Below are 18,378 nucleotides of genomic sequence, written 5' to 3'. Positions count from 1 at the left end.
GAGCCCTCAACTCCATTAACCTACACTTCTACCCTCTCAAATAATTTTGATTTTCTAATTTTCTGCAATTTCTAAAATTCTAATTCTAATTTTTGCGAATTATTTCCTTTATTCTTTCATGGGGTGCCAGCATTGCTCACAAGGTCACATGTGTTGCCCATCTCTAATTGTCCTTGAACTGAAAGGTTTGCTAGACCATTTCCAAGGGCAGATAAGAGTCAACCACATTGCCATGGATCTGGAGTCACATGCAGGTCAGACCAGGTAAGGTTTCCTTCCCTCAAGGACATTAGTGAACCAAATGGGTTTTTAACAACGATCGATGATAGTTTCATGGTCACCATTACTGAGACTAGCTTTATATTCCAAATTTTATTCATTGAATTTAAATTCCAGCCACTGCAGATTAAATCCATGCCTTTAGGATTATTAATTCAGTGATATTACCGCTGCACCACTATCTCTCCATTTGTTAACTAAAAAAGGAACAGTGGAGCAGATCAGTGAAAGGCTGGTCAATAGAGATAAAAACTACTGGATAACTAAGTCTGATTATAAAACAGTAATTCAATCAATAGGGGTGAATGATGTCTTTTCCTATGGCAGCAAAAAAGTTTATGACAGTCTCTGAAACCTTGCTGTGAAATTATCCCAGGATGTTATTTTTTCTTGTTATGACTCCATTTCTTTCACAACAGGAGGAAAGAGTTATTGTGCTCTGGGTTGGTTTTCTTTTGCTGACTGGATGTGTCAGAATTTTCCTTGTCAATGATGTACGCTGGCCTTCAAACTGAAAGATTAACGTCTATGATGTCTCTGTTGTGGATTTACTGTGCAATAATCTGCAGCTAATCACCCACAAACTCTTTGGCCAGTGAATGTTGGTTAACTATAAAGGGAGAGTTTGGATGTAATTGAAATATTTCCAATATTAGGGAAGGAAGGCATTAAAAATGTAAACTCATTCCTGGGAATTCACCAATGAAAAATCTTCCTTCCACTTCATATATAAAATGGTTCAGTTCTGCTACTCAATCAATGGTGATACGGACAGAAAAAATGAATAGTGTCACAATGTGAAATTCAGCTTACTCCCAAAACCTACATTTTCCCTGCAATAGGATTAAATACTATAGAATAATGTACCTTCATTATGAAAGCCATCATTTTGGATCTTTTGCTGCCAGTATTATGCCTAAAATGAGTGCATTGTGACCTAATTACCAGGTCTGTACGTTTAAGTAGAAAATGATGCTTGACATTTAATACCTCAGAAGTGCTTCTGGACGGTTCAACCTCAACTCAAGTTATATTTATGAAAGAGTTCATGTTGTGCAATATTTGCTACACACAAGTGCCAGGCAATGACCATCTCAAATAAGGGATAGTCTAACCCACTTCCGTTGACATTTAGTGGCATTACCATCACTGAATCCACCACTATCAACAGCTTGGGAATTTATCATTCGTCAGAAACTGAACTGAACCATTGAACGAATACTGTGACAACAAGCACAGGCCAAAGGCTGGAAAGTCTGCAGTCAGTAACTCACCTCCTGGCATCCCAAAGCTTTCCACCATGTACAAGGCACAAGTCATGAGTGTGATGGAACACTGTCAAATTGTCTGGATGAGTACAACTCCAACAACACTCAAGAAACTCGACATCACCAAGACAAAACAGCCCATTTGATTGGCAACCCAACAACCCAGTAAACATACATGTCATCCCCCAACAGCACATAGTTGCAGCACTGTGTATCATTTATAAGAGACACTGCAGCAATTTCAAAACCCACAACCTCTACCATCTGGAAGGATTAAAGCAAGTTGCCCTCCAAACCACAAACCCTCCTGACTTGGAAATATATCCGCGTTCTGTCACTGTTGCTAGGTTCTAAATCTCTTCCTAACAGCACTGTGGGAATACTTCGACAACACAGACAGCAGCAGGTTTAAGAAGGCGGTTCACCACCACTCTCTCAAAGGTAATAAGGGAAGGACAACATATTCTGGCCTTGGAAGTGACGCTCATGAATAGATGAAAAAATTGAGCTTCTTTGCTGGACCCAAGTAAAGGGTACAATTTAGCTAGTTATAATTGGGTTGGACTGTACACACTATTCGCTGTATTAGTTTATAGTAACTTCAGAGGTGACTCAAGTTATAACTAATTTAATAATAACTATATATATATGTACAATCAAGAATCTGACAGATGTACAATGCACATCTGCTCTCTTCTCTTCCCTGGTTCCAACTGAAGTTCCTCGTCGACCCACGACATGTATTCCTGCTCCTGATGGGCTCAGCTTCCTACATTGCCTCTCCATAGGGTACAGCCTGAGTACATGGTCTCCAAGGATCACCCCTTAAAGGAGCTGCATTACCACAGAATTCCTGTTAAATGACTAGAACGCCTGATGTAATTTCTGCACCATAACTGAAATGCTGTACAATTTTCTTTCCCCCACTCAGCCGATGAAGCATAAATTAAGTGGTGCCTACAATGGGCTTCAGAGTCTGGTGACTGAAAGCCACCGTTTTAGTTTTAAAGTAATTAATTATCCAATGATTTGAATAAGACAAGGTAAATAACACAGGGAAGTGGAATTTAAGTGCCCAAAACTTTAATTATCAGATTACGTTAAATAAAGTGCACATAAACAGCATGGAGTGAACCGACTCACCATGATAAATGGTACTGCTGTTACTGTTGAGGTAAGATTCAACCAGGGGGGCCTGCTCCTCTGATTGCTTCATCCGGCGAGTCCGTGATCGGCTGTCGACATTTGACTGGACCATCAGGGGCTCCTGTCGCTTTTTCTTTTGCTTTTGTTCCAGTAAAGCACGCTGCGGGAAACAAAGATCTGTTAATCATTGAGCATGCTCACATAAAATACTTTCAATTTGTCACAGGTTTGAGTGAACTTTAGACCTGTTCAATTAACAAAGCAACGACTGGCTTAGATCAGTGGCTTCTTTGCATTGAGGCTTTAAGGCGTTAATTAGCATAAATAAAGACTTTTTTTTAAAAAAACAAATCTTTTCTGATTAAAGAGAATGTTTTACAAAACATCCACATGCGTACTGAATGAATACAGTAACTTCTCCATTCGCAGGATCCCACAGGGATTACACATGAAGGAAATGCAGGCTGGAGATTACAGAGTAATCCCGCTTTTCCGACCTGTGCTCTATTATATGGTGGCACAGTGGTTAGCACTGCTATGTCACAACACTAGGAACCTTGTTTGGTTCCCGGCTTGGGTCACAGTCTATGCGAAGTCTGCATGTTCTCCTCATGTCTGTGTGGGTTTCCTCCGGGTGCTCCGGTTTCCACCAAAAGATATGCTGGAAAGGTGCATTGGCCATGCTAAATTCTTCCTCAGTGTACCTGAATAGGCACCGGAGCATGGCGACTCGGGGATTTTCACAGTAACTTCATTGCAATATTAATGTAAGCCTATTTGTGGCACCAATAAATAAACTTTGAAAACTTTGATTACAGCACAACTTCTTGCATGTGGAACTCTGTGAAAATGCCTCTACAATGTGGTTCAAGTTATAATGATTCCCTGAAACATTGGTCATCCCTCTGTCTCAAGATTGGAACACTGCAGCATTCCAATCAAATATTGGCCCAGAGTTTTGTTGAGCGCTGACCTGATTTCTGACTCCAACTTCAGAAGGAACTCAGTGAAATTCACAAAGGAATTATATAGACCTTCTCTGAAGGTTCAGCTGATCTCCTGCTGATTAAGAAAATGTGGGAACAAGATGGTCAATTTCATGCAGTCCACATGGATTTTAACAAGACATTTGTCAAAATCCCAAATGGCAAACTGAAGGGGCAATTGGCAAGTTGGATCCAAAATTAGTTCAGTGGCAAGAAGCAATGTCCGATGGTCGAAGGATGATCTTGCAATTGGAACATTCTTTTCGGTGTGCTCCTGTGGGGCTCCGTCATGGATCCCTTGTGTTTTGTAGTATATAACAATGACTTAGAATGCTCTATATTGAGCATCACCTGGAGAAAGCACTGAGGGTGGCAAGGGCACAGAATGTATTCTGGGTAGGGGGACTTCAGTGTCCATCACTAAAAGTGGCTCAGTACCATCACTACCAACTGAGTTGGCCAAGTCCTAAAGGGCATAACTGCTAGACTAGGATTTTGGTAGATGATAAGGAAATCAACAAGAGGGAAAAACCTATTTGACCTCATCCTCACCAATCTACCTGTCACTGATGCATCTGTGCATGACAGTAACAGTAGGAATGACCACAGTGGTTTTGTGGAGACAAAGTCCACCTTCACATTGAGGACACCCTCCCTCGTTTTGTGTGGCATTACCCCTGTGCTAAATGGGACAGATTTTGAACAGATATAGCAATGCAAAATTGGATATCCACAAGATAGTGTGGACCACCACCAGCAGCGGAATGCTATACAATCTGTAATCTCATGGACAGGCATATCTCCCACTCTACATTACCACCAAGTCAAGGAATCAACCTTGGTTCAATGAAGGCTGCAGGAAGGCATGCCAGGATCAACAGCAGGCATACCTAATAAAGAAGTGTCAATTGGTAAGACTACAACATAGCATTGTTTGTGTGCCAAACAGCATAAGCACCATGAAATAGACAGCTAAGCAAATACACCAACGGATCAGATCGAAACTCTACAGTCCTGTCACATACAGCTGAGAATGGTGGTGGAAAATAAAACAACTCCTTGGAGGAGGAGACTCCACAAATGTCCCCATCTTCAGATACTAGCGAGATTAGCTCATCAGTGCAAAAGGTAAGGCTGAAGATTTTATAGCTACCTTCAGTTAGAAGTGCTGACTGGATGACCCATCACTGCCTCTTCCTGAGTTAGAAGTTTATTTATTAATGTCACAAGTGGGCTTACATCAACACTGCAATGAAGTTGCTGTGAAAATCACCTCGGTGCCACACTCCCGTGCCTGTTCAGGTACACTGAGTGAGAATATGGCATGGTCAATGCACCTAACCCACACATCTTTCAGACTGTGGGAGCAAATTGGAGCACCCTTCAGAAACCCATGCAGACATGGGGCGGAACATGCAAACTTCACACAGATAGTGACCCAAGCCAGGAATTGAATCCAGGTCCCTGGCACTGTGCGTGGTTTAGATTTCTTATGTTGGTCAGGCCCATGCCTGAGAATGGTGAGGGTGGAACAGTGTAAATGAGCTGACCCTGAATGAGTGTTGAGGATGCAGAGACAGGCTGTGCGGAAGGCCTGCCTCCGTGTACTGGTACCATGCCAACATCTAAGAAGCAACAAAAAACATTTTTAATAATCCAAGAATCACTGCTCATATCCCCCCACGCCCTGCACACCCCTCATGTCAAACCACGCCAATTTATGCTCCCCACCCACCCAGGGTCCCTCTTACCCTCCATGCCAATCTGCACACTTCAACCACCTCCATAGCCCTTTGCCATCTTAGTGCCTGCCCACTCACCCATATGTGCTTTCCATCTACCATGCTAACTCACCCAGTATCCACCATGGGCAGACCTCAGGATCCATGGTAAGATGAGATGAAGCAAAGTTCAAAACATCCTGGTGCAGAGTTTTATTTTTAAATAAACAACTCTCTTGTTTATGAAAATCTATTTACTACATTTAAATTCCTTCAACTGCATCATACCTTACAAAAACAAGTATTTGAATTCATACTTCTACTTCAAAGAACAAATAACCACTTGCAGCTGTCAATCAAACAGTGAAATGGCGGGCACCCCAATGTGATAATGGAAGGCTGTGAAATCAGTCATGCAGCACTGACGCAGTAATGGAAATCTTAGATCTATGTTAACAGACCGAGTTAAATAGCAGTGATTTTTTTAAACACTACACACAATTTTTTCAAAGATTTAAGGGAAAGGAGTTTTAAATGCATTAATAGTTGACAATTTGTTTGATAGTTTCTTTTGGCACTTTTGACAATTACTTTTGACAGCTCTAATGAATTTATGCACTTTTTACAGGCATTCATCTCCACTTTTAACAATCCCAAAGGACACCTCAACTCTATCAATTTGGGGTGAAAGGTGTCCAGGGCCATATACAAAGGGATACCCAACTTCTGCAAAATGGAGTACATTGTATTTCCCTCTCCTGGCTTATGACTGGAAGGCAGCTGTTGTTTTATATGGCCAGCTACCCCCACAAAATATGCATGTGCACATCTCAATCAAGAAAATGATAGGTGCTGTATTTGGGAGAGGGATTTCCGGATTTCAGCTCCTCTGCCATTTTTACAGTGACAGAGAGGCTCCGTTGAAAATCCGGGTTGGGGGGGGGTGCGGTACACTGTGGTGGAGAATGCCTTGTTTTTGATGGGAAAGATGTAGAAAGGATGCAGGAACAGAGAGAGAGACGCATGTGGTTTATGAATAGACATCTCTGAAGATGGCAGGACAAGTAGAGAAAGATGTTAAAAGACTGATAGGATCCTGGCCTATATTAATAGAGGCAAAGGCTAAAAGAAGTATGAAGGTTATGCTAAACCTTGCCAAACATTTACAGCTGAATTCTCTCATGGCCCTATGAGCAGTTTTTATGGCAAGTGGTGGGGTGGGGGGGGTAAATTTATCAGGAGTCCAAAAATTGGTTTTATGCTTCCGTGGCTTTCCCGTGGGATCTTCCCCTGTTCATGGATCGAGAAACCCACTGAATGCCAACATGGCTGATCTGCATCCCGCTAATGGAATGCAGATGAAGACCCATCTAAAATCTTCTACCCAAGGCCCAATTCTCCGTGATGCCAGTGGGAAAACATGCTAGTCCAGAACAGGTCTAGAACAACATGGGGTGCAGGAGACAGGAGTCATCTGAAAAATGTCTGGAGCTGCCTCTGGAGTTCAGGATGGAGGCCGCCAGCAACCTTGGACTCCAAAACACCGCAGTAGTGGGGGAAATGGGGGTAGATGCGGTCTGGGGAGCATCTACAGATGGATCTTTCAGCTTTAATGTGATTGAGGATGCCCATCTTCCACCCTCAGTGTTCCTGGAGACCCATCTCCTTTATCAGGAGGCCTACCTTCTTTCTTCAATGGTGGGTCAGTGGTATTGGGTTTCAGTATGGTATCCCAATATGATGGCAGGACTTGTGCCATCCAAGCTTGCCCAGCCATGGAATACTTGCAAAACCCTGGGTGCATAATTAATGAGGTCAGAATAGTGTAATTTCCTGCCAGTCTCGACAGAGGGCAACACTTCTCTTTCCTGCCTCCACCAGGGAACGTAGTCCTAGATGGGAGAACTCCGTCCATAGACTTCAGTTAACTGTAATCAATTCTGGAAGGTGTTAGAGGGGGTGCGAGGAAAATTTACTAAACTAGTGCACAGAGCAACTGGAAAAATTAATTTCTACTCCTTAAGAAATAATCAGAGCATATTCTGTGTTTCCATCAACCTGCATTGCATTACATTCATGTATTAATTGTCAGATTCAACTATTCCAGTGTTCTCCCAGTCAGCCTCCCATCTCCACCCTCAATGAACATTGAGTTCATCTAAAACACCGTTGGTTAGATGCTCTAATTCCCAGCAATTTAAGTTCACCCATCATTCCTGCACTCATAAAACCTACACTGGTGCCTAGTCCAGCAATGCCTCAAATTGTAAAGTTCCTCTCCGTACAGTTTTCTGGTCATCAGTTTGTGAGAGCTTTCTGCACACAAATTGACTGCCGACTTTTCTATGATACAACAATGATTACACTTCAAAAGTACTTTATAAAGTGCTTTGGGACATCCCAAGGGCATGAAAGATAGGACTGGGTTTTCATGGAGACCGGGATATTCTGATGAGCTGTGAAAATGGCTTCGGATCCCCATTCCGGGAGTCCCGACCCCATTGCCAGGGTTTCTGATTTTCAGCACTGTCTTTTACAGGTATGGGCTAGTTTACGTCATGAACCCGCATCCTGCTATCCCAACAAGGACAGCTGCATTGTGGGGATAGGCATAGCTACCTTATCCTCCATTATTTTTAAAGAGACGAGCTAGCTTTTAAAGGACTCGTGGTTCACGGTAGAGGTAAATTTGAAAGGTCTTACTCATGCCCATCATGCCAATATGTGTTCCTCCGCCCACCATCATGCCAATCCTGGGCAGTTCCATGAATACATCGGCTTGACGGGGAGATGAGGAGGGGGTTATAGTTTGAGTTGGGGGGGCGGAGGAGATTGTCATGGGGAGTGAGGTACTTGGTTAAGTTAGGGGTTGGAGTGGTGTGGGGGGAGAATAACATGCAGGGTTCAGTCTGAGTGCTTAAAATAACTAGTCAGAAGTTAGAAGTGCTTTTTTTCCCCTTCTAACTCTTTCAGAGTAACAATGAGTTAGTGATTTAAATTGCTTTACTGGATGGTCCCCAGGTCAGTGCAGTTGTCCAGGGGAGTTAGCATTTCTGATCAATTGCTGGGTAAACCTTTGCATGGGAACTTTCAAGGGAGATTCTCCAGTGCATCATTGGGATACCCCAAGTCTGATGCCTGGAGCCAGGAAGTTTTGGCAAACACTTGCCAGAGTGAGAAGAATTCCTTCCCATGGAAACCAAACGCTATATTTGCTGCAGCATGTGTGGCACTAACCCTTACCTGTCTGTCGAGCTTCTGTTGTCGCAAGTTGCTGCCCTCATCATCCAGAACACTGCGAAGGAAAACAAACACAGATAATCAATATGTGTCCGCTAGAATTTGATATCATAGATTGTGAAGGCCCAGCCCTGAAATCTCAATAGTATCGTAGAATCATACAGCATAGATGGAGACCCTTCAGCCCATCATGCCTGCACTCTTTGAAAGAGCTACCAAATTAGACCCGTCACAACTCCCCCCATTCTTACCCTCTGAAAGATTTTTAATCTTTCAAGTACACATCCAATTGAAAGAATTTTTCAAGAATTTCGCACATTATTTTAGAATTAACTAATCTATTTTACTTGAGCTAAATAACCATGGGGCGAATTTTCCCATCTGCTCACCACGGGAATCATAGTGGGCGAGGGGTGCACCATGGAAAGGTCTGATGACCTCGGGTGAGATTTTCTGGTTTCAGGGCAAATCCGGCAGGAAAATCCCGCCCCAGGTATCTACTTCCTATTCATTGTTAATTAATTCCCAACACTGCAATTTTCTGGAGCTTTTAGATTTCTTCATGTTACCAATAAATGCATAGGTGGCTTTGATTGCGTCAATGGAACTCTCCCAACTTGCCTCTCCTAGATAAAATCTAGAAAGGGAAACCAGATGATTGGTTGCGATGGAAAACAAAATGCTCTAATAGCTCCTGATAGGGGCGGCACGGTGGCACAGTGGTTAGCACTGCTGCCTCACAGCGCCAGGGACCCGGGTTCGATTCCTGGCTTAAGTCACTGTATGTGTGGAGTTTGCACATTCTCCCCGTGTCTGTGTGGGTTTCTTTCAGGTGCTCCGGTTTCTTCCCACAGTCCAAAGATGTGCAGGTTAGGTAGCTTAGCCATGCTAAATTGTCACTTAGTGTCAGAGGGACTAGCTAAGTTAAATACATGGGGTTAAGGGAATAAGATCTGGGTGGGATTGTGGTTGGTGCAGACTCGATGGGCTAATTGGCCTCCTTCTGCACTGTAGGATTCTATAATCCTATCCGTGACTCAGGTATGGGTTACCCCTGCTGTAGGAGAATCTGCTGCACAAGGCATTTGGAGAGCTAGAAGTAAAATCAAAACGCCTTTAGGCCCCAGATCAATGATGGCAGCTCCATGCAACAGGAGACTAAACACAAAACCCTAGGTACATTGCTTGCAATTTTCCATCTGTCAACATCAATGAATAAAAATATACTATCAGCAACATAGCCAGGCCTGGGAAAGCTTCAGTTAGCAAGCTTAAGGGTAAAGAAAATCTGTTAAGAAAACAGCTGTCCACTGCTCCTGAACAAGAATCAGTATGAAAACCTTATATCTGTGGTACATTTGTCCTAGTCATTTTACCAGAAAGAACTGAGATTATTTTCAATGACAAACAATTTTGGCTTGATTTATATAGAAACATTTGGATCTGTCGAGTTTTGTTTATATGTGTACTACCTTTGGTAAGGCCAATGCATTGCTTAAACCTTAAGAAACAGGACTGGAGGCACACATTTCATTTTCCATGGAAACAGTTATTTGCATGTGGAGAAAATATATCCCATGGTAAAAAGAAGAGTAGCGTAGGAATTTCTGTTGATTTCTGTAAGTGTGTTCCCCTGTGGTTAATGAGACATCTGGCACATTAAAGTGCTGCCTTTAGCATCTTTTGCAGGAGAACCATGGACTGTGACAGTGCTCTGATCCCAGTGAATGGTTTTTACAACTAGAAATCTCAGAATGAAGAAATGCCTTTCCCTCCAAGTATCTTTAATGCATTCCTGTCACCTGTAATGTCTGAATTTGTAGTGATTAAACCTTTACCCCCACAAAGAAATAAGAAGCTTCAGGAGGGAGACAAAGCTTGAGCATGGAGATTTACCTGGTTGAGAATTTAATGTCTCTGATAGCAGCAGGCTGTAACGACTGGGCCATTTCCATGGCAGCCATTTCTGGGAGCCTTAAACCAATTCTGTCGCCATCTGGCAATCAGCTGTCTGGTGTTAGGCTTTCCATTCTTCAAGGGCTTGGATCCAGCCTCTTAGATCTGCTGGCCAATTAGAGGGCTGGCAGCTCTTCAGCTCCAGCAATGCCATGGGTGGCCAGTACTGGGACTGCACCTCGCCTGGCACAGCATCGTGGGTGCTGCTCTGGAACAGAGGTCAGCGGAGTCAGGCTCAGCAGGGCTAGTTGGGAAGGCTCTGGCGTGGGCTTGTGGGTCATTGCTGAGGCTGGTAGTGGAGGGTTTTTCACAGGGTCAGCCTTGACTGCTGGGGGGCTCACTTCATGGGCACAGGGTGCCTGATTTGGAGAATTTCCCCAAACCTGCAAGGAGACAGCCAGCTTTCACTGGGCAATCTCCAGTCACCATTGACAGAAGTCTTTAAATGACCCTTAATTGGCCACTTAAAGCTGTCAGTTGGCCTCGGGGTGGGAGAGCTGCCCTCGACCTTCCTCACCACTGAGATAGGTGCACATTGTGGATATGCCGGCGTTGGACTGGGGTAAACACAGTAAAACGTCTGACAACATCAGGTTTAAGTCCAACCGATTTATTTGATAGTAAACTCACGAGCTTTCGAGGAATCGGTTGGACTTAAACCTGGTGTTGTCAGACTTTTTATAGGTGCACACTGCCAGGCAAGTGGCAGCCACTGCATGCCCGTCTTCATTCCAGGTTCAATCACCACCTCTCACCTTCTGTGACTAGACTTAACTCTGCCCATGGTCCGGGAAATGCACTATGGTGAATAAAATAGTAGATTGAAGCAGATTCTGTACTGCAACAAAGCATTTCTTCAACTGTTCAGGTGGTGATTTGCACTGTGTTAATTTATGTAAGTGTCTTTCATAATGACAATCACGTACAGATTCTCGTGGCCTGAAGAACGTGACTTGACGGAGATGTGAACACAATTTGAAATAAATGTGTTGATACCTCTATTAAGAAGTGTGAAGAATTGAAATGTAAGGGTTGAGCACATCTGTGGAAATGTCAATGTATTTGTAAAGTTTTTAAAATAGGTTATCCACCAGAGACAGAGGGCGGAATTTCCCTGACCCGCCCGCCATGGGGATTGTAGCAGGCAGGACAGAATATTTGGCAGACCGTGCAAAGATCCATTGACCTCAGGCAGGAATTTCCGATTGTGTGGCGTGCGTGGCTGGAAAATTTCAGATTGTTTGCAAGAGAGTGCACACAAGATGATTAAAATATGCTAAAACTTGGACATGTTTCACTAATTTGATTAAACACTCCGCCCCGTTACAGCTGTGAATATCAGCTCTTCTTGTCTATTCTAAATTAATTTGTAAGGTGTTTGTTAAATCTTCAGCCCTAGCCCTGAACCTGCATGTTTTCTCACTCTCTCTCCTAGTGCCATTATACCCTCTCAGAGTTTATCTTGCCCTTGAGAGAGACATCATGTTCCTTGACCCTATTTAAAACAAACTGCTGGCAATTTACTTCCCTTCCTGGTGCCAAGCTAACTGAATGTTAACCATTTCCTCTGCACAGGTACTGTCCCTCTCCCCTTCAAGTCTGCCATTATCACTCTCTCTTCAAAATTCTCCTCTTGACCCACCATCGCCACCTCTCCAACTCTGCCCCCTCCCCACAATCCTTGCATTATATCACCCCATCTCTAACCTCCTTTTCTTCTTCAAAATCCTTGATCATGTTGCCGAACCCCTCCAAATCAAAATTGTGCCTCTGCAACCCTGCTGGGTGGTTCATATATGACTTTAATCATCACAAACTTCCCTCCTCATCTGCCTTAACCTGTATTGTTGAACAAACCATTCTCCACCAATGATTCTCCATTGTCATCTAGCTGAGTGCAGCAAGCTTCGCCTGGTTGCACTCTTACCGATCTAGAGATGGTCAGACAATCACCTGTATTGAGGGTGGCATGGTGGCACAGTGGTTGGCACTGGAGGTTCTCAGCACTAGGGGCCCAGGTTCAATTTCTGGCTTGGATCACTCTCTGTGTGGAGTTTGCACATTCCCTCCGTGTCTGCATGGGTTTCCTACGGGTGCTCTGGTTTCCTCCCACCGTCCAAAGATGTGCAGGTTAGATTGATCGGCCAAATTGCCCCTTAGTGTCAGGGAGAGTAAATGCATGGGGTTGTGGGGATAGGGCCTGGGTGGGATTGTGCAGACTTGATGGGCTGAATGGCCTCCTTCCATGCTGTAGGGATTCTATGATTGGTTTCTTTTCTCATTCATGTACTGTTACTTCTGGAGTTCCCAAAGGATTAAATCTTGATCCCTTCCTATTTCCCATTTACACTCTACTCCTTGGCAGCATCATCTGGAAACACATCAGTTTTCATCTTTATGCTAACGACACCCAGCTGTACCTCACAGATATTCTCTGTTGACCTCTTCACAGTGCACTGCTTGCCTGATGTCTAATGCTAGATGAACAGAGATTTCCTCATATTAAATATTGAGGAGACTAAGCCATTGTCTTCAGACCCCACCTCTAACTTCATCCCTTTCTGTGGCAATTTATTTGAGCCTGAGCCAAAGTTTCTGCCGAACCTTTGGTGGCCAAGCTTTCAGCTGCCCAGGTCCTAAGCTCTGGAATTCCACCTCCAGAACTCTCTGCCTCCCTGCCTTCTCTCCTTTAAAAAGCTCCTTAAACCTCACCTCTATGATCAAGCTGTGAAGAAAACAGAAACTGTTAAAAGTATTGTGAAGAAAGTAACCTTTCAAGTCAGGAAGCTTTCTTCAGAACTGAAGGACAATAGCAATGTAATAGGATTTGTGTAAGTAAAAGGGGAGAGGGGGGAGAAAGAAGGAAAGGGAAGTCTGTGAAATTAAGACCAGTAGACGCAAAGGAAAACACAAAAACAAAATGGAGGACAGAGTTTGCAATTTGAAATTGTTCAACTCAATGTATTGTCCACAAGGCTGTAAATTGCCAAATCGAAAGATGTTGCTCTGTTTCTGGAGCTTTGCATTGAGCTTTATTGGAACATTGCAGCAGGCTGAGGACAGCAACCTTCCCTTCTCCGCAATCCCCTGCACAGAGCCTCTGACATTTCTGCCTTCTGTCGGTTCTGAAGAAAAGTCGCTGAACTGAAATATTAACTCTGTTTCTCTTTCCACGGATGTTGCTCTGAGTATTTCCAGTATTTTCTGTTCTTATTTCAGATTTACAGAATCCGCAGTGTTTTGCTTTCATCTTTGATCGAGCTTTTTTGGTCGCCTGCCAACTGATATCTTCTTGTGGGACTTAGCAGCAAACTCTCTGATTCTTGTGAAGGGTGTTGGGGCAGGTTATACGTTAAGGGTTGTTGTTGCTGGTGTTATCTGTTCCTTTTCCTTTCAAGAGCATCTTTTGCTATTGGTTGCTAGAGAATTGAATGATTTTTTTTCCATTTTGTACCCAAGGTTTTGCCAAGTTCTGAATTCTAAGCTAGCTTGGGTAAACAACATTGCTGTGATAACCTCGTCCTCATGGTTGTTACAAATTTGGGACTGCCAGTGCGTGGGCTCTGCTGGATGTCTATTTTCACAAGCAATTACTTTTGTTACAAATTCTGAACTCCAATAATACCTTTACATTTCGAAACTTCAGTCATATGCAAGCAGAACTGAGACAGAATGATTAGTTTATTGTAAGCCAGTTATCTGCAGTATGGCATTCACAGAACATGTGAATCATTGAATCCCTGTAGTGCAGAAGACTCAACCCATTGAGTCTGCACCACCTCTCTGACGGAGTATCTTACCAAGCCCCTCTCCTCCACCCTACCCCATAACACCGCACATTTCCCAATGCTAATCCAGCGAACCTACACATCTTGGGAACAATTTAGCATGGCCAATCCATCTAACCTGCACATCTTTGGGCTACGGGAGGAAACCGGAGGACCCGCAAGAAACCCGTCAGCGACTTGATTTTGGGGGAAAGCCCACTTTTGCCCTGGTGCAAGATCCGGTGAGCCTTGCAAAGAAGGGGCAGCACGGGTCTCAAACTGTCATTCCAGCTGATAGGCGATACCCTCACTGCCAATGGAAGATGCCCCAACTTCAAAGTGAGACATCAGGCCCTCCCTAACTCTCTTAGTGATGAGACAAGCGAGTGTTGTACAACACTTTTTCTGATGTTCATACTTTATTTTATTTACTGCGATTTTAAAGTGATCTAGGGGAGTACCTCATGTCTCGAAAACATACAAGGAATGGTTCCCAGCTCACAGTGTGCATGAAAGTACAGACTGAAATTAAACCTTCTCCACTGTCAAAATAAGAGCAATCAACTCTAGGCATGTGTCACTGTATCACACAGGAAAGGGACATCCACCTTTATTTTTCTTCTCTTTTTCAAAGTTTAGAGAAATAACATTGCACTGCTTTGTTTCTGCTAAGCAAAATTCCTTTATGAAGCCACACTTACTGAGTGCTTTTTATCAGTTTTAAAATTAATGTACACCGTCAGCTAAAAACCCCTTTCCAATGGCCAGGTTTAGTGCACTTCAATCGAAAATAGAGTGGTCTTCTAAAAACAAATTGATCTTTTACTCAAGGGTCTGAATTGCTTCTTCTGACTATTTTTACTGGGAAACCATTCTGTTGCCAATTTTGTTATTTCCTGTTGTGTACTAAAGTGGTCAACTAACATTAACAGTAAAGATAAAGGAATGAAAAGGTTGCCACACAGTGTTTGTAGACTTTTATTAGAGAAGTGTTACTTGCCTACAGTCCAGGATGGAAGGCAAGGAAAATCTTCCAAGTGCCTCAGATGATGTCACCATGTGATCATGTAACATCCTATACAGAGCTGCTTTGCTTTACAATACATAATACTTAGCAACACATTTTCATAGAAATCCTACAGTGCAGAAGGAGGCCATTTGGCCCATCCTGTCTGCACCAACAACAATCCCACTCTAGCCGTACCCACGTAAACCTACAGACTTACCCTGCTAATCCCTCTAACCGATGCATCTGGAGACACTAAGGGGCAATTTATCATAGCCAATGCACCTAACCTGCACATCTTTGGACTGTGGGAAGAAATTGGAACATCTGGAGAAAACCCAAGCAGACATTGGGAGAATGTGTAGACTCTGCACAGACAAGTCCGGAATTGAACCCAGGTCCGTGGAGCTGTGAGAAAGCAGTGCTAACCACTGTGGTACCATGCCCCCCAGCTTATTGACGCTAATGTTGCTCTGATCATCTTGATTTTGTAAGCGATGCTTGTATATTTATGCCTCTTTATGCAGAGAAATAAATAGGAAACGATGACCATTGTTTTTGTGAACTCTTACTCTTTTTTTTGTTTTTATTCCAATTCAGAGTCTCAACAAGTTGAGACATTCCCGATCCAAGCTGACAAGACAGGGCTCTCACCTCCTGTTTTGGGCTTGATCTACATGATCTAAGCTGATTGGAGTAGCATCGCTTCTCCTCCAAGACTTGATCTCATTTGCATCTTAGTCAAAGGGCCGAGATACCGCTTTTAAAAAAGGCAGCAGTTGAAATAGACAAAAGGGAATAATTCACTCCTTTCCTGCCCTTTTATGATAGGCTAACATTTAAAATTGCAGGCAGCATGGATACGTGCCCTGAGAGTTCTTTCCATATCCAGTTTAGACTTAGAGTATGAACTCCATTTTAATGCAAAGCCTGAGAGGAACAGCAACAGTAGCTTCCTCCTCAGGATACATTTTCAAGCGCTGTACCAAATGCTAGAATAGCCTAGCAAGGTATCTTCCTTTATTATATCTAAATTTCCTTGCAGTCTAAGGGGAAAGGAACGTTCTGAGCCCCACAAGAAAACCTTGACTGCCTCTCCATCTTGTCCAAGGATTCCTCTTCCCCGCTCCCATCTATTCACTTACCCTAATGCTGAGGATGATTGCTTTTGCTTCCCATTAGTGTTTCTGACAGCCTTGTCCACTAGAGCTGCTACTTCAATGTCTTGTTAAGTTGCACAGTTAGTGTCTCTGCTCTCCCATATCAACACTATAACTCATTTTATCAATAACCTCTGTAGTTTCCTTCAGTGCTCAGGATGATTTGCCAGGTCTCCTATTTCAGGGATGTAAGGAGGATTAACCTCATCAATGACTGTTCAAAGGTTCAAGTTCACTTCATGTCAATACAACCATTACCATACTCAGCCCATGCTACAGACATGTTAATTAATTAAGATACTCATGTCAAAGGTCAGCCACACATCTCCATGTTGAATGACACATTATTTATAATAGCATTACATATATCTATTAATGATATCTGAATGCAATTATTACTGACAAACATGTTACTTATCTTCATTGGAATGCAAATAATGTCTCACATTCATACACAATGGCAGTTTGCTTCGCAATGCAATTCAAGCTTGTCGGAGTCGCTGATAATAAATTACCACTTTTCAGCCACAATGAGTTCGGATGCATTGACTTTTTCTCCCTCTTAATATTCTGGCCAGTTTTCAAGTTGCTCTAAGCCCTTACATTTTTCCACATTACTGAAAGCTATCTGGAAAAGACTCCTTGTTGTGTCCTTTACCATCCATCGTTTTCAATGTAAACAAGAAATCATTTTCAAATTGTATCCACAAATTACACAATTCTTTTAATTTACTCTTATAGTTTCCCAGCAAATGTGAAAGGGGTTATCACATTATTTGGAGATTTTGTGCGCTGGAATGATGCCCATTGCGAAAACAGAATAACGTCGCCTTTGCTGGGCATTTGTTGTTGATATATTTACTGAGAATTTTATACACAGAGGAAAGCTGACATCATTGATGTCAATGGAAAACTTAAGGCCACGAATCTAAACATATAATTCTTCTGCACAACATGGAATTATGGTTTGCCCCATCCAGTCTGGAGCAGAGAATGACATTTTTAATTACGTCTGACATGTTAGACCCGCAGCCCTTTCTCCACATTGGATGCCTGGCTTGCTGAACAGTTCCAGCCTTATTTAAAAACATAGGAGCAAAAGTAGGTCATCCAACTCTGCAAGCCCACTCTGCCACTCAATAACATAATGACTGACCTGTGTGTTAAGTCTACCTACTTACTTTGGTTGAGTAGGCCTTAATAGTCTTGGATTGCTGTTATGGACAGGAGAGGGATTGAGTCAAGCAGCCCAGATTTCTCCTCTCATGACCCATCTGTAAACAGAAAGGTTTTGTTTTAATTTCTGATTTCCCCCTTTTACTTTCTCTAATTCTTAAAATTTGGAGTGCTCCAATCCCCTAAAAATAATAACTTACACAGCAAACTCGATGGAAGATGAAGTCAAAGGGATTGGCTTATTTTTACACACACATCTGGCATGGAGGGGCTGGGTTACGAGGAAAGGTTGGAGAAACTGGGACTATTCTCCTTGGAAAGACGGAGATTGAGGGGGGACATGATAGAGGTATATAAGATACTGAAGGGAATAGATAGAGTTAATAGTGAGAGACTGCTCCCTAGACTGGGTACAAATACGAGAGGTCATGATTTAAGGGTGAGGGGGGAGAGGTATAATTTGGAAGTGAGAGGAAGGTTCTTTACGCAGAGAGTTGTGGGGGTATGGAACGCGCTACCAAGTAGGGTGGTGGAGGCAGGAACGTTGGACTTGTTTAAGGTTCAGTTAGATAGACACGTGAGTGGAACGAGGATGGAGGGTTATGGTAGGGGCTATTAAATAAGGTTAGAACCTCGGGAGACACCGGAAAAGCAGGCTTGTAAGATTAACGTT

The 18,378-nt window shown here is 43.0% G+C and overlaps 1 protein-coding gene across 6 annotated transcripts in view; it reads right to left on the bottom strand.

The window, feature by feature from the left end:
• tub (TUB bipartite transcription factor) overlaps positions 1 to 18,378 on the bottom strand; it is a 368,210-nt gene that overhangs the window by 85,563 nt on the left and 264,269 nt on the right. For 5 of the 6 annotated variants that reach the window (XM_080190162.1, XM_080190165.1, XM_080190168.1 and 2 more), the window contains exons 2-3: positions 8,644 to 8,695; positions 2,691 to 2,853 (exon numbers count right to left, since the gene is read on the bottom strand). In XM_080190162.1, coding sequence (XP_080046288.1) covers positions 2,691 to 2,853; positions 8,644 to 8,695 — 215 coding nt within the window. Of the gene's footprint in view, positions 1 to 2,690; positions 2,854 to 2,938; positions 3,002 to 8,643; positions 8,696 to 18,378 lie in introns of those variants that run through there. The other variant, XM_080190169.1, reaches the window with a different exon arrangement.

This window comes from Carcharhinus amblyrhynchos, chromosome 6 (genome assembly GCF_965287045.1).
Source record: "Carcharhinus amblyrhynchos chromosome 6, sCarAmb.v2.hapA, whole genome shotgun sequence".
Classification (NCBI taxonomy): Eukaryota; Metazoa; Chordata; class Chondrichthyes; order Carcharhiniformes; family Carcharhinidae; genus Carcharhinus; species Carcharhinus amblyrhynchos.
This window is presented reverse-complemented; position numbering and strand designations above follow the sequence as displayed.